Here is a 17,478-nt window from a genome sequence, read left to right on the forward strand (position 1 = left end):
GTCTCCTGCAGCAGCATGGGGGGGGGGAGTTGCGCGCCCACCAACCAGATGGCTAGCGGGTGTGCAGCTGCCCTCCCTCACAGCTGCGGGAAAAGCCGTGACGACCCCCTCTCTGCTGCCGGACAACAGAAGTGTTGCACTCAAAACGGAAGTGCACCCCCGAACGGAGTATGTTTGTATACCACACACACACAAAACGCAACCCGGAACACTCATTTCCGGGCTTGAAGTGTTTGTAATCCAAAAAGTTTGTTAACTAGGCTGTTCGTAACCCAAGGTACCACTTTATTTCCTATTTTAAAAGCATGACAGCAAGGGAACCTACCCACTGAGAAAAATTGTAAACTTGAGGACTTGTGATCTATTAGTATCCTGCCCATGTAATCTCAGCAGCAGGTTCCCTTCAATGTTGAATTTCAATTCCATGTTGTATATTACAAACAGGTAAAGAAATTTCAGGCTTGAAGATAGCCGTGTAGAGCCCTCACTGTCATTGGAGGCATTCATCATTTTTCTCCTGTCATGCTTTTGGATTTGAAGGATTTTTAAGTACTACTATAAGCAGTATCTCAAAAAAGCCAAAACTAGGATCTAGAAGCAAGATCAGTATCAAGGCTACAGGACTATTTGTTTATTTTATTTTATTAAATTAAACTCTGTGTTAAAATCGGGATTTAAAAACCTAAACCCCACCAACGAATTGCTTTGGGGACAGATTTGGGGAGGGATGGGGCAGCACAAAGCAAATTGACCCAATCTGGGGCCACAGATTGGATTGAGAGGTCCGTCCACAGCCTTAGCTGCTACTCATTCCTGTGGTGGTAAGCAAAAAAGCAAGCAAGCAAGCACTTGAAGAGACTCTTGGGTGTTTCTTGCAGGGACAAAAAAATGCCATGATTCATAAAGTTCAGTTGCTTGTGGGGGCAAACCACTACCAGCATATATCGCCTTGCTTGCAGGATTTATACTGGCTACCAATCTGCTACTTGGCCAGATTTAAGGTGTTGGTACTAACATGTAAGGCTGTATAACTCAGGACCAGGTTACTTGAGAGGATGTCTTTTTTTCTTCCAAGGGTATTTTACGAGCAGGTTTCCCACTTTATCCTCACGCTCTCAGTGTTTAAACCTGACTTGGACAAGATCAGTGTGCGTTTCATATCTGACTGGTGAATGAATTGAGATTTCCCTGATGGAAGCACAAGACTATATCCACCACAACACACTTCCATATTGTGGGCTGGAACATCCAACGAGAAGGGAAGGTCAGAAATAGTAAAACGGGAAAGGAGAAAATAGCCCAACTCTAATACAAGGCCACTGGCTATTGAGAAAGGTATGGTGGGACAAAATGGAACTAATAGTGGGTGCTGTGCAGCATGGGAGACAGCAACTAATACCACACTGCCAAAGCAATGACACAAGCACCAAATATGGGAGTAGCAGGCATTCACTGGGTGGCACAGATTACCATATTTTTCGCTCTATAAGACGCACCCGACCATAAGATGTACCTAGTTTGTAGAGGAGGAAAACAAGAAAAAAAATATTCTGAATGTTGTTGAAGAAGCTTTGCGCGGCTATCCCTGAAGCCAGAACAGCAAGAGGGATTGCTGCACAGCAACCCCTCTTGCTGTTCTGGCTTCAGGGATAGCTACGCAGCCTGCATTCACTCCATAAGATGCACACACATTTCCCCTTACTTTTTAGGAGGGGAAAAGTGCGTCTTACAGAGCGAAAAATACGGTAGTTAGAGGAAAAGCCATCCAATCTGCAAATGAGGATGCAGCCACCACTTCTCCCACCCTGTTTCTCCCCCAGTCCATTAATCCACACACCTTTCTCCACTGTTGGAGGAAGCAGGGCTCTCAATATGCTGCGCAGCAGGCAGAAAGAGAAGGGTGGCCAAGGCACAGAAGGGTGATCAAGGCAGAAGAAGCCACAGCTGCATAGATTTGTGTTATTGTGGGGCTGTAAAAGGGCACACATGCTCCCTGGCTTGTGACCTGGCAACCCTATTTGGGGGCTTAAGGCTAAATATAGCATAACGTTATTTAATCTTTAAATCTAGGCTACATATAGTATCTAGGTCCCATCTAGGTTCTGAATCAATCAAGGTACTGCCCAGGGAAACATGTTTTTAAGGTGTGTTTAGGTCACATCATTAAAATACTGTAATGAATTGCTGAAAAATGTATGACGTAAGGCAAAATTTCCAGCACAATGTAGTATGTAGTATGACCTAAACAAATTCAATGCTACAAACTTATGTTCATAAAATCCAACAGGGCTCTATTTATGTTCTTACAGTCATAATGTAAGGGCTGTAATTAAATCAATTGATTTAAATGGGCCTACTCTCACTATGACTTAGTTGGAGATTGATGACTGCTGAAATTTAGGGTTGGGTGGAGTTAACATTAACCTATAAATTATTTCTCATACTTTCTATTACAGGAGATAATATTGTGTGGACATGTTTAGGGCTTTTGTAAAAAGGACTATATTAGTCTTTAGTCTGTCTTGGTGGAGCTGATATTTCAGAGCTCACTAGAGTTTTCTAAGTGTTATTTTGGTTGGGCTGTGGAAAAAAAAGTTAAAATGTGGCCTTTTTATGATTGGTAATTATTTTTGTTGAATTTAAGCTAGTTCACAATCCTTTCAGTATCTAAAGATTGCACCTATAGAATTATGGAATATGTGAAATTTAAGGTGATTAGTTGGTGAGAGCTGATGATTTAAATAAGGCTGTATTCACATTCCTGTTTACTGTGCACTCACCCTGTTTCCAGTGCTGGGTTTTAATCCATGTTCACATGTTATCCAAAATACATATGTGTCCTTTACCTGGTTCTAAAATACTATCTGATGCGTTGTTTCTCAAACCAGTTTCACACGGATTGGAGTGCTTAAGCCCTTCCTAATTCATCTCTAGCCAAGGTGTGAACGCCTCTGCATAGGGTAAAGATGGTACATACGCAAACAGAAATTAATCTGACACTAATGAAGCCATGCTGATTGTTATGTACAATCCAAACTGCAGCAGTCTGATTGGTCCTAGAACAATAGGATCCAAAATGCAGCAGTCTGATTGGTCCTAGAACAATAGGATTCAGAATGCAGCAGTCTGATTGGTCCTAGAACAATGCAGCAGTATGATTGGTTGGCAGGAACCACCCAATCATGCTCCAGATATAAGTGAATCCACAACCTGATTGGCTTACAGTAGAATTCCATAATTAGCCAATCATGTGCAGCCCATTGTGTAAATAATGTATATAAAGCAGATACTTTGAGGGGACATTCATTCATTCCTCCTCACCACTATGAGCTGAATAAAGAGCATGAAATCACTTTGCGACTCTGAGTATATTTCACTGGCGACGAGGATGGGATCCCGCTGAGCTGACTGCCACACACAGCACCGCAGCACCGCCACCTGCCGCACCGCTGCCTCGCACCGTGTATCCAGGCTTCAGCTCCGGGACACAAGGAACTCAGAATGGCAACCGACAGCAGCTTCTCGCCGTTCAACCCAGCATCTGGAGACTGGGAAGCGTACCCTTCCCGTTTCACCTTCCTCCTAGAAGCCAAAGGGGTCACCGACAAAGAAGACGCCAAGAAGAGTACGACCGGTCAGGCTCAAGGCCCGCCAGGTCCCGTTCGCCCTGAAACCCCGTATAGACGAGGAATTGGACCGGCTCGTGGAGCAAGGAGTGCTGGAGCCGGTGCCTAATGCCCCCTGGGAAACCCCAATCGTCACACCCGTCAAGCCTAATGGTTCAGTCCGCATCTGCGCAGACTACAAATGTACCATAAGCAAGGCCCTCACGGCCCATGCATACCCAGTGCCAGTGGTCAGCCATGTCCTTGCCACCCTGGCTGGGTCGAAATTTTTTGGCAAGCTGGACTTGACCCAAGCATATCAACAGCTGCCAGTAGATGAGGCCACAGCAGAGGCACAGACGACTGTGACGCACAGAGGAGCGTTCAGGGTAAAGCGGCTGCAATTCGGTGTCAGTGTGGCACCAGGCATATTCCAGAATCTAATGGACTCGCTCCTTAAAGGGATTCCTGGCGTCACCCCCTTCTTCGATGATGTGTTGATTGCCGGGCCCACACCAGAGGAGTTTGAGGACCGCCTCCACACCGTTCTGCACCGTTTCCAGACGGCGGGTCTCAAGGTGAAGCGGGAAAAATGTCTACTAGGAGTGCCTCAGGTGGACTTTCTGGGATTTATGGTGGACGCAGAAGGGGTCCACCCAACTGGGGACAAGGTACGGGCCATTTGTGATGCCCCTGCGCCCAAGAGCAAGACTGAACTTCAGGCCTTCTTGGGACTATTGAACTTTTACCATTCCTTCCTTCCCCACAAGGCGGCGGTAGTGGAGCCCCTACACAGACTCATGGACAAGCGGGCCCCTTGGGTGTGGGGCCAGCGCCAGGAGGCCGCATTCCAGGCAGTCAAGGACTTGCTTGTCTCAAACTCGGTCTTGGCACACTTCGACATGAGGCTGCCGGTGGTGCTAGCATGCAACGCCTTGCCCTATGGCATTGGTGCTGTCCTGGGACACCAACTCCCAGATGGAAGAGACGTACCGGTGGCATACTTTTCCCAGACATTCAACGCAACCGAGCGGAACTACTCGCAAATACACAAGGAGGGTCTGGCAATCGTGAAGGGAGTAAAAAAATTCCATGATTTCTTGTACGGGCGGCCCTTCACCGTGGTGACTGACCACAAGCCGTTGCTTGGCTTGTTTGCCCCCGAAAAGCAGACCCCCCAAGTGCTGTCTCCTCGCGTCCTCAGGTGGTCAATTTTCCTTGCCAGCTACCAGTATGCACTGATTCACCGCCCGGGGAAGGCAATGGGCCATGCGGACGCCCTCAGCAGGCTACCACTACCGGAAACAGGCCCCGACCCAGCACCTGCACAAGAGGTTATGAGCCTGGAGCTGCTTCCCGACCACCCCATTCAGGCACAAGAAGTTGCACACCATTCCAAGAAAGATAGGGTCATCTCCCGGGTCCTGGACTGGGTGTGGAGGGGATGGCTCAGCAAACATGAACTGTCAGCCCACAAGGGGTGCCTGTTATGGGGAAGCAGGGTCGTTGTTCCCCAGCCCCTCCGCAAAAGGGTCTTCACAGCCCTACACGAGACACACCCAGGGGTAGTAAGAATGAAGGCCCTTGCCAGGAGTTATGTGTGGTGGCCGGGGATCGACGGAGAGATAGAGGCCTGGGTCAAACTCTGCCAGGCCTGCCAAGAATCCCGCCCAGATCCCCCAAGGGCCCCAGTCCAGTCCTGGGAGTCCGCCCGAGCACCATGGTCACACCTGCATGTGGACTTCGCTGGCCCCTTTCAGGGGAAAGCATTCTTCATAGTTGTGGACTCCTACACCAAATGGCTGGAAGTCGCACTGGTACTGTTCACTTCTACGTCCGCAGCCATCCGGGTACTACGCAGGCTGTTTGCAACCCGCGGGCTCCCTGACACTCTCGTCTCAGACAACGGGACTGCATTTACGTCAGGAGAATTCCAAACCTTCACAGCGCAGAACGCCATCCGCCACATCCGTTCAGCGCCATTCCACCCTGCCACCAATGGCCAAGCAGAACGCATGGTGCGGACCACCAAGGACACCCTTCGCCGCATGACGCAAGGGGATTGGGAGTACCGCCTTGCCACATTCCTCCTAGCACAGCACAGCACCCCCAGCTCAACGACTGGCCGGAGCCCCGCTGAACTACTAATGGGTCGGTGCCTTGCAATCAGATTGGACTGCCTTCACCCCGATAGAGCTCAGGATGAGGTAGTGGTGGGGGAAGGCAGGAACCCCTGGACCTTCGAGGCCCAGGACTCAGTGTACGCAAAGAATTTTGGGGCAGGCCCAGCATGGGTACCCGCCACAGTCACCAGGGTCACTGGCTCCGTGTCGTACGAGGTGCTAACGGATGGGGGGCAATGCTAGCGCCGCCACTGCAACCAGATACGGCGACGATTCCCGGGAGAAAACCAGGAGGAGGACAGGTCAGAGGAGTCCCAAGGGGGGAATAGCCGGGGGGAAAGAGCTGTAAAATTCACCAGAAAAAAGTGATTTTGAGGTGGTATTGCGAACATACCCCAAGTTATCAAAGTGGTGGTAATCTCATGTTCTTTCCCATTATAAAGATTGTTATAGCACTCAGTATTTAAATGGTGTTCAAACTTAAAAGAGGCAGAAAAAGTGCAGTTTTGTTAGCATTATCTACTGCAGAGTCTCCTTGTGACGACACCTTCTATTTCTTGCATTTTTAGATTTTTAGATTTAAAATGTGCTCAAAAATTTGGAATATATATATATATTCCAAATTTTTAACATTAATATATCAACTTATAACACATTTTACCTTTTAGCTAAAACATGAGTCTGACCAAACTGCGGGAGGCAGTGGAAGACAGGAGTGCCTGGCGTGCTCTGGTCCATGGGGTCACGAAGAGTCGGACACGACTAAACGACTAAACAACAAACAAACTTTTAGCTCTGCCAAGCTCTCCGCTTCCCTCCATCCATCTTCTGGTTTTCTAAGACATATCTTAATTCCACACAATTATATCATCACAATTCTACATTTTTCTAAATTATTCAGATTTTTAAAATACAAGTAGAAAATTTCTTCTTATAAACATTGCAAGTTTTATCTCAATCCTGCTAGTGTTTTTAAATGTGTACACTGATTTCCTATATATGAAATTAATTTACTCCAGTCTCTCTGGAACACTTGGTCACTCTGATTCTTCCCATCAGGTTTGCCAGTTCCACATAGTCCATCATCTTTGTTTGCCAATCCTGTATCATCGGTATTTCTTATTTCCATTTTTGGGCAAGTAAAGTTCTTGCTGCTGTGGTGGCATACATAAATACAGTAATGTCTGGTCTAATCTGGATATTTCAGCCCCTACCATTCCCAACAGGAAGGCTTCGGGTTTCTTAGGAAAAATATATTTTAACCTTTTCTTTAACTCATTATATATATTCTCTCAAAATGTTTTTACCTTATCACGTCCACCACATATGATAAAAATCTCCTTCTTTCTCATTACATTTCCAACATTTCCTATTTTTCATTCTGTGCATCTTAGCTAATTTGGTTGGCGTTAAGTACCATCTGTACATCAGTTTCATTATATTTTCTTTCAAGACCATACACACAGTGAAATTAATTCCAACATTCCATAGCCTTAACCAAGAGTCAATTTGAATATTATGCCCAATATCTTTTGCCCATTTTATCATCATCATCAAATGTGTTCAACAGAACAGTGCATAAGTCTGAGTTGATTCGTTATGGTCTACTTTTTCCTTCTGAAACTGACCTAAAACTGAACTCATTAGCATGACATTCTATCGGCCAGGGGCACAATTCCTTCACCATAAATAGGGCAAGAGAAAGCCAAATGTAGAACTGCCATAGTAATAGTGCAATCCTAACCATGGTTATTCAGAAGCCCTAGAGTACAGTTCATTCCTAGGAAAGCGGGGTTAAAAGCACCACAGGTATTCAATTCCCCTCTGTAACTGAAATGGAAGCTAGAAATGCCACATGGGCATTTTCTGAGGAATAACATACAGTAGTAACATAAGAACGGACTGCGGGATCAGTGCAATGGCTCGTCTAGTCCAGCAACCTGTTCTCACAGCGGCCAACCAAATGCCTGCGGGAAACCTGCAAGCAAGAACAGGGGACAACAGACCTATTTCTCCAGGAACTAACACTCTCACCGCTTTATTTTCCAAGTTAAGTTTATTTTCGGAGACACTAGAAGAGTGTGGGGGAGGATATATTATTTCTCTTTATTCCGCGGATGGGAAACCGCTAAAACTACCGAGTCTTCCTTTCACTACCACCCCCATCCGGTTGGGCGAATGGTACTGCCCCGTAAGCATGGCCGCCGCCGCCGCCTCCTCAGCAGGCTCCGCGAACTCCTCTCCGGCCCCTGCTTGTCCCCTCCCCCGCGCTTCTCTTCAGAGGACGCTTCCCATTGGCTGCGGTCTGGCGTCCATGCCAATCAGGAAGCGGCTTCCATGGAGGAAGGGAATAAATACAAGATGGCTGCTCATATAAAACCAGGCGTCGGGCTTCTCCCTGGTGATGGGAGAATAGAGGCTTTAATCCGCGCGGGTGGAGTTTCTGGTCGCTACTGCTCTTACAGGCGGCCGAAGGGAGGAGGGGGGCTCGAGCCGCCGCGGGCCGAAGCCTCGCCTAGTCGCCATCCCGCCCTCGGGCCGCGCCGCGCTTCCCGGAGGCCCAGGCCGGGGCCCTGTCCCCGCTCCTTCCTGCCAGCAGCGCGGTGGCTCCCTGCCTGCTCAGCCGGGCCTTAGCTCCGTCTCTCCTTCGCCATGGCCGTCTCCAGGTCGGTGTGAGGTGGTAGGGGGAGGCGTGGGCTGAGGGGGCAGACGGTCTCCTAAGAGGGTTTCCGCCTCGTTCTTCGTTTCATTGCTCTTTCCTCGGGTTGGTATAGTAGCCCGGGATATCGGCAGGCGCCTGCCTTTTTTACTCCGGAGGGACGCCTCGTGGAGAGCTGGCTGCTCATGGAGTCGTGGTAGGCAGGCATCGCCCCCTCGCTTTTATTGTTGCTATTATTTATTGAATTTATATACCGCCCTATACCCGGGATTCTAGAAGCTTTGTGGAGTCTAGAAGCAAGGATGAGTGCAGGCGAAAGGAGCTTGGGTCCTGCACACACACACACACACACATACACACACACCCTAAAGTTAGGGACTCCCGAAGCTTTAAGGGGGTCGGTGGGTGGTAGGTGTCAAACTTCATTTCAACGCAACTTTAAGTGAGTTTGAATAAAGAAGGGCCATGGAGAAATCTGATGACACCCACACACAGTTATGGTTTCTGGCTAAACGAAAATGAATGAGAAGTCATCAAGGCTGTTAGGGTTTCCCTTTCTGAATGTGTGCGCCTGTCTATGCATGGTGTGTGCACGGAGGCCTCCACTGTATACGAAGAAGCTGTGCATCATGCCCTTCCCAGTGTTTGAGCATCCTGGTGCATGAGGTTCCCACATAGTGAAGATAGGAACCTAGAAGCTGTTAACTTGTGGCCCATTATGTTCATTTGGTCAGTGTTTTATTTATCACGAGTTTTCTTCAGGTTATTCTTTCTGTTAAGCAGCAGTGCTGTTACCTTTCTTCATAAAAAGCTGATTTAAAAAACTTCTAGGAAATTGTCATATCCATCTAGTTGAGTATTTCCTACACCAGGGATGCAGAATATGTGGACTTTCAGCTGTCGCTGGAGTAGAGTTCCTATTATCCCTGACTCTTGGCCATGCTGTCTGGGACTGAGGATGTTGGACTATGACCAACACTGGGGGCAGGCACAGATTCTGTGTCTTTAGGCTAATGACTGGTAGAAGCTCTCCAGGGTTTCAGACAGCCCTATTTGGAAATGGGTATTCTAGGGATTGAACCTGGGAACTGCATGTGAACCATGTGCTCAGCCTCTGTTATAGCCCTCACCGTTTTTCTGATCATGTAAATTAAAACCTAGCTGCCTTGTGCTACACTGGCTTGGCAATAACTAGTGAGCTTCTGCCAGCAGTTATTTACATAATTGTCTTGCTGTAACTTGTGGCGATACTTCTTGTTTAGTCGTGTCCAACTCTTCATGACCCCATGGACCAGAGCACGCCAGGCACTCCTGTCTTCCACTGCCTCCCGCAGTTTGGTCAAACTCATGCTGGTAGCTTCGAGAACACTGTCCAACCATCTCGTCCTCTGTCGTCCCCTTCTCCTTGTGCCCTGCCCTCCATCTTTCCCAGCATCAGGGTACTTTCCAGGGAGTCTTCTCTTCTCATGAGGTGGCCAAAGTATTGGAGCCTCAACTTCAGGATCTGTCCTTCCAGTGAGCACTCAGGGCTGATTTCCTTAAGAATGGATAGGTTTGATCTTCTTGCAGTCCATGGGACTCTCAAGAGGCTCCTCCAGCACCATAATTCAAAAGGATCAATTCTTAGGCGATCAGCCTTCTTTATGGTCCAGCTCTCATTCCATACATCACTACTGGGAAAACCATAGCTTTAACTATACGGACCTTTGCCGGCAAGGTGATGTCTCTGCTTTTTAAGATGCTTTATAGAATCATGTAACTGGAGAGTTGGAAGGGACCACAAGAGTAACCTAGTCCAACCCCCAGCAATGTAGCAATTGCAACTAAAGAATCACCAAGAGATGGCCAATCAACCACTGTTGAACAGCTTTTACAGTCAGAAAGTTCTTCCTAGGTGGAATTTCCTTTCTTGTAAATTGAATCCATTGGTTCAGGTCCTAGCTTCTGGAGCATCAGAAAACAAGCTTGTTCCATCTTGCATGTGGCAGCTGTTCAGATCTTTGAAGATGGCTATCGTATCTCTTGTCTTTTCGCCAGGCTCAACATACCCAACTCCCTCAACTGTTCCTCTTAAAGCTTGGCTTGCAGAACCTTGATCCTCTCAGTCACCCTCCTCTGCAAGCATCCCAGCTTGTCAATATCCTTCTTAAATTGTGGTGCCTGGAACTGGACACAGTACTCTAGGTAGGGTCTGACCAAAGCAAAATAGAATGGTACTGTTACTTCCCTTGATCTGGACACTATACTTCTGTTGATGCAGCCTAGAATAGCATTAGCTTTTTTTACTGCTTCATCACACTAATGTTAAGCTTGTGTTCTGCTAGACTCCTAGATCCTTTTCCCATAGCTCTCTAGTAGAGCATATGTTTTGCACAGAGAAGCAGCTTCATTTAAAGGAGTGTTTTTCAACCTTAGGCCCCCAGATATCACATTATTAAGTTGTGGTTTAGTTATATACCATGTTTTGGCTCAAGGGCCACCTCAAGCTGTGAGCAGCATATTAATACCAAAGGGTACAGTAAAAATACAATAGAAAACAATAGAAAATCACCAAATGTCCACCAATCACCTTGAGCTCATTGTTTTATCACAGAGCAGCTCCCCAACATTACAGCTCTGCTGTTGGACTACAGTCCTCATCATCCCCAGCCAACTTAGCCAGTGGTAAGCGGGGGGATGGTTGAAAGGATCTTTAGTAGCAAGTTGACAAAAGTCACTGGATATTTCAAATGTCTACTGCTAATTTATATTTGATTTTATCCTGTGAACCATCCTGAGATCTTGTGATGAAGGGCGGTATATAAATCTAATAAATAATAAAATATTCGTTAAACTTAGATCTTGCCCTCCCCCCCCCAAGGGTCCCCAGGGTAATATCAGCATAAACAAAATAATATGCAGTAATTGTCTGTCATGAAATTCCAATGTCTAGCTATCTGTATTCCCTTCCAAGGGCCTGCATAAACACTAGCTTCTTCAAGTTCCACCTCAGTTTGGCAAATGAAGGTCTACCAGATCTCTCCCAGGAGAGAGTTCTAGAGGCAGGGTGCCACCACAGGGAAAGCCCTCTCTTGCATTCCCATCCTCCGTGCCATCCATGGTGGTTTCATTATGAGAAGGGTCTCACCCCCTGGTTATATACATTGTGACTCAGGACATATAGAGAAAAGTACTTCTTCAGGTACTTGTGTCTCAAGTCGTAAAGGGCTTTGTACACTAGTACCAGCATCCTGAATTAGGCCTGGTACTGTGCTTTCACTGGCATTCAGTACAGTGCTTTCAAAATTGGGAGTGATGTACAATACTCTAGCAGCTGAACTCCCACATTCTGCACCAGCTGCACCTTCCAGATTGTTTTAAAGAGCAGCCCCACATAGAGCACATTGCAGTAATCTGTATGGGAGGTTATTGGAACATGGATCACTGAGGTCTAATTAAATTGTTCTAAGAAAGGCCATAGCTTGACCAAGACACAATTGAAGTACGAAATAGTGGGCCCAAATAGTCATCTCAGGTCAAGGCAGTTTGTTTGTTTTCCCTACTTTCTGTAACCTGCCAGTAAAGGTCATTTGCAAATTAGAAGATGATAGGTCTGAGTTAATCATGATATTCTTAACATTATAAAGTAGGCATGGGGAGCCTTTGGGCCTCCAGATATTGCTGAACTGCAACTCCCATGACAATTGGCCATACTGGCTTGGTCTGATGGGAGTTGTAGTCCAATGACATTAGGAGATCCATGGATTCGCAGTTTTAAAGCCACGATTTCCTGAAGTGGTTGTACATGTTTTATACAAACATTAATGCTCACTAGCAGCTAAAGAAAAATAGTCCCTTCTCATTTAAAAGGTTGAATTGATTGTTCTGCGTCTTTTGCCCTAAGGTTTATAAGACATAAACCACTATCTTGTGCTGTTAGAAAATGAATGAGAGAGAAAATGAAGCTATATAAGATTTTTATTGGCTTAGTTATGAAGCACCTACAATTTTGTAAACAACAATAGGTCTGGGAAAGTGGTGTAGGAGTTTGAGCAATTAAACATCCAAAGAAGACAGGAAACCATGAAGTAGGGAACCTTGTGGTCAAAGTGATACAAAAATAGAAACTGATGAATAAAATTGACGTCTTTGCCAAACAAAAAAATCTAGCAGTTGTCTATGGACCTTGTTGATGGATTTTCCATCTCTTTCTGTTAGTAATCACAGGCATAAAAGAGTTTCCCCCTGTCTAAATGATGGCTCATATGTACCTCATACTGTACATGAAGACGCTATTTTTAAAAAAGCTGCAATTGTAGCATGAAATCACAAAGTAGCCACATCTTGATACAAATTTATCAACTCATCCCTGCAAGTGTTGCATAAAGCACAAATTTTACATACTATACAGAGAGAAACATAAGTTTGCCAGCACAGAAACTACTGCCAACAGTTGCTGAGTAGCCAAACATGGTGCCCCAATAACAGCAGCATTCTTGGGTATAACGAGACCCCCTTCAGCAATTATCATTGTAGCTTGAAATTGAACCATTGGATTAATTTAATTACATTCCCATGTAAGGCCAATTAAAGCCATTCTAACACCTGGCAAAAAAAAAATTGAAATGGTGAGCCTCTGTGTGGCTTGTACCTAGTTGTTCTTAAAATGACAGGTCCACACTGTCACTTGGTCTAATGAAAATATTCAGAGAGTTCGTTGGGAGTTTTTAAAAAGGTCTTATGTTACTTTTGTTAGGCTTTTAGATGGAGGGAACAGTGTTACTGTAAAAGGAAATAATAAGACTTTAAAATGGAGCAAAAATGCAAGAGACAACTAAAATGTATTGTGGTTCAGCAAAAAATATTGGTTCTTATATGTGTGTTAAATAGTTTTATTTTTTCTTGTAGTTACCTAGAAAATACTTTGACTGGTGGTTGTCAACAAATTCATTAATTGCAAACATTGTTTTGTTAACTGTGGTCCAGAATGGGTAGACTTCGAAGAAAGCACTCACTGTGCCTTTTTGTGGTATAGGTGTGGGTTTTTGTTCTAGTCTATCCTATACATAGTAACACTATTTCACTAGAATTTTGCTTAACTTTATTATTTAATTTTCCAAATTAGTAGATTATCTGGATTTCTCAGTAAAAGTATTTAAAATGGTTTCACTATTGACATATTCATTCTGTTCCACTAGGAGCCATATTGAGAAAACTAAGGGTCAAAAATATGTTAATTATGAATAGCGGTGTGTTCTTAAACTCTGCTTTAAGTAGGACTTGGTATTGTGGGAGCTCAAATCCACTGATTTGTATCTATTCTTCCCATGCCTGGAACAAAGATCATTGTCTTGGTTCTTGTTTCCCATTCTGTGTCCTGCTTCCTCTTGCTCAAGGACACCCTGAAACTGACTATGCCCAAATGCCTTGTGTGTGAAGTGATAGTGGATGGGAGTGGGAGGCAGGATATGGGAGCGGGAGGTAGGATAGATAGTTATCAAGTCTGTGATGGAATTGGTATTAATGGAAGAGTCTGAGTGCCCTCTCCCATGTGTCTCTACTCAGTCTTCTGGGAAAATCCTGTAATTTCATTGATGTATCACGCATAGAGATGTAAAAATTTCTATAATTTTTAAGCCATAAGGAAAAACATTTCCCCAAGTCCCCCCCCCCCCCGAAATAACCAATTTTGGGGAAATTGAAATATAAACAGTACCATTTAAAATTTAAATATAAACAGTAACCATTTAAAATCAGGAAGAACTGGTTAAGTAACAGAAGAGTAGCAGTAAATGGGACAGTCTTTCTCTGATGGAGGGCTGTATGAAGTAGAGTTTTCCAACGATTGGTATTGGGGCCTATTCTTATTGATTTCTTCATAAATGAGGTGAGCAGTGGGGCAGCAAAGTTTGCTGATGATACTTAATAGTTCAGGGTGATTAAAACAAAAAGGGATTGCATGTTGAAGCAGAAAAACATTATTTTCACATATGCACTCACAGGGTCTGAACTGGCAGTGACTGACCAGGAATGAGATCTTGGGATCATAATGTATAGCTTGATGAATGCATTGACCCAGTGTGTAGCAGCTGTGAAAAAGGCAAATTCCATGCTGGGGACTATTAAGAAAGGAACTGAAAATAAAATACAATCATGCTGTTATACAAATGTATGGTGAAACCAATTTGGAAGTACTATGTACAGTTCTGGTCACTTCATTTCAATAATGATATTGTAGAGTTGGAAAAGTTTCAGAAAAGGGCAGCAAAATGATCCAGGGGGTGGAAGAAAGGTAGCAAGCATTTGGAGCTTCTTAGTTTGGAGAAAAGTCAAGTAAGTGTGGCGTGATTGAAGTCTGTTAAATTAAGCATTGTTGCACTAGAACTCAGGGATATCAGTTAAAGCTCACTGTTGGAAGATTCAGGACAGCCGTGGAGGTGGTAATAATAATAAATTTTATTTATATCCCGCCCTCCCCAGCCGAAGCCGGGCGGCTAACAACAATAAAACAGTACAACAGTACAACACAACACTCTAAAATCATTCATTATAAAATTAATTCAAATCAAACCAATGGCAACCATTGGGCCAGAGCTCCGCGAATATTGCCGAAGGAGGGAGTCAGGCTGTGCCCTGGCCAAAGGCCTGGTGGAACAGCTCTGTCTTGCAGGCCCTGCGGAAAGATGTCAAGTCCCGCAGGGCCCTAGTCTCTTGTGACAGAGTGTTCCACCAGATCGGAGCCACAGCCGAAAAAGCCCTGGCTCTAGTTGAGGCCAACCTAACCTCTCTGTGGCCTGGGACCTTCAAGATGTTTTTATTTGAAGACCGTAAGTTTCTCTGTGGGACATACCAGGAGAGGCGGTCCCATAGATACGAGGGTCCTAGGCCGTATAGGGCTTTAAAGGTTAAAACCAGCACCTTAAACCTGATCCTGTACTCCACCGGGAGCCAGTGCAGCTGGTATAGCACCGGGTGAATGTGATCTCGCAGCGAAGACCCCGTAAGGAGTCTCGCTGCAGCATTCTGCGCCCGCTGGAGTTTCTGGGTCAGTCTCAAGGGCAGCCCCACGTAGAGCGAGTTACAACAATCCAGTCTGGAGATGACCGTCACGTGGATCACAGTGGCTAGGTCAGGGGCGAGAGAGGTAAGGAGCCAACTGCTTAGCTTGGCGGAGATGGAAAAATGCCGCCTTTGTTATAGCTGCAATCTGCGCCTCCATGGAAAGGGAGGTGTCGAAGATTACACCCAAACTCTTAACTGACGGTGCTGGCACTAATTGCGCCCCCGCAAGAGATGGGAGTTGCCCCCCCCCAATCCCATATCGTCCCATCCCAGCCACAGGACCTCTGTCTTCGAAGGATTTAGCTTCAACCGGCTCCCACGTAACCATCCAGCCACAGCTTCCAAACATCTGGTCAGTGTGTCTGGGGCCGAGTCAGGATGGCCATCCATCAACAGATAGAGTTGGGTGTCATCAGCATACTGATGGCAACCCAGCCCAAAACTCCGGACAAGCTGGGCGAGGGGGCGCATAAAGATGTTGAAAAGCATCGGGGAGAGTATCACACCCTGAGGTACTCCACACACCAAGGAGTGGCACAATGACAATTCTCCCCCAAGCGCCACCCTCTGTCCCCGACCAGAGAGAAATGAGCGCAGCCATTGAAGGACTGTGGCCTGGATCCCCACGTCGGCAAGGCGGTGGTCCAGGAGTTCGTGATCGACCATGTCAAAAGCTGCTGACAGATCTAGAAGAATCAGCAGCCCCGACCCGCCTCGATCCAGCTGTCTATTAATAATAATAATAATTTATTTATACCCCGCCCATCTGGCTGGGTTTCCCCAGCCACTCTGGGCGGCTTCCAGCCGAATAGTAAAAACAATACAGCATCAGACATTAAAACTTCGCTAAAGAGGGATGCCTTCAGTTGTCTTTTAAAAGTAAAATAATTGTTTATTGCCTTGACATCTGCTGGGAGGGCGTTCCACGGGGCAGGCGCCACTACCAAGAAGGCCCTCTGCCTGGTTCCCTGTAACCTTACTTCTCACAATGAGGGAACCACCAGAAGGCCCTCGGCGCTGGATCTTAGTGTCCAGGCTGAACGATGGGGGTGGAGACGCTCCTTCAGGTATACAGGACTGAGGCCGTTTAGGGCTTTAAAGGTCAGCACCAACACTTTGAATTGTGCTTGGATAGTGGCAACTAATCCTGATAGATGTGTTCTACCTCCTCTGTCAGAGGCTGCATGCTTCTTCTGAACACCAGTTGCTGGAAACCACAGGAGGGGAGAGCTTTGTTGCACTCAAGAGTCCCTCTTGTGGGCTTCCCATAGGCATCTGGTTGGCTAGATTAGTCCTACACACGTTTACTCAGAATGCCCATTTTGTTTAGCGGCACTTACTTCCACTAAAAGGAAGATTGCAGCCTCGAAACTATAGCACTTTACATTACAGTCCTGTGCATGTCTATTCAGAAGTAATTAGTATTGAATTCAGTGGGGCTTATATTCCCAGACACTTCTGAATAGACATGCATAGGATTGTACTGTTTGGTAGCAGTGTGACAAGCATTTGAGGAATAGATGAAAAGGTCATCCACAAGCGAGGGGGCAACTCAAAAGGACATCAGATGCAGTGCACTTGCTTCTGGTATCTCAAAACTAGTTCACAACTTACCTGATGGAGACAACAATTCATAAGAAAGCAAAGGCCTTGTGTGATCTTCTCATGAAGGTTGCAGCACTTTCTAGTTGCAGAAATACAGGATGATTTGTGTATTGCATATGTCTACAGTATGGATAGGAGTTCTCAATCTCTATTCCTGTAATTGTTGCACAGTGAGGACTCCTATACATGGCAGAATGTTTCTTCTGACATGGGATTACACGGATCTGAGATATTTTTTGGAGACCCTCATCTGAGTATCCCAACCAGCAGAAACTTGGAAAGTAGCAGCAAGGAAGAGGCTTTTCAGTGTTTTCCCTCCCTTTTCTGGAATGCTTTCCCTAGTGAAACTCACCTTATGCCTACATTCATATTTTTGGCAAAGTCTTTTCTTTTCTCTTAGGCATTTGATTGTTGATGTCTTTATCATTGTTGGTGTTTCAGCTGG

The 17,478-nt window shown here is 45.7% G+C and overlaps 1 protein-coding gene across 1 annotated transcript in view; it reads left to right on the forward strand.

The window, feature by feature from the left end:
* Positions 1 to 7,864: 7,864 nt before the first annotated feature.
* The window catches only part of BTAF1 (B-TFIID TATA-box binding protein associated factor 1), a 42,132-nt gene continuing 32,518 nt past the window's right edge, over positions 7,865 to 17,478 (forward strand). Inside the window, exon 1 of the mRNA XM_081006754.1 lies at positions 7,865 to 8,394. Coding sequence (XP_080862880.1) covers positions 8,381 to 8,394 — 14 coding nt within the window. The 5' untranslated portion in view covers positions 7,865 to 8,380. The remainder of the gene's footprint in view (positions 8,395 to 17,478) is intronic.

Source organism: Podarcis pityusensis, assembly GCF_964106645.2.
Source record: "Podarcis pityusensis genome assembly, chromosome: 5".
Classification (NCBI taxonomy): domain Eukaryota; kingdom Metazoa; phylum Chordata; class Lepidosauria; order Squamata; family Lacertidae; genus Podarcis; species Podarcis pityusensis.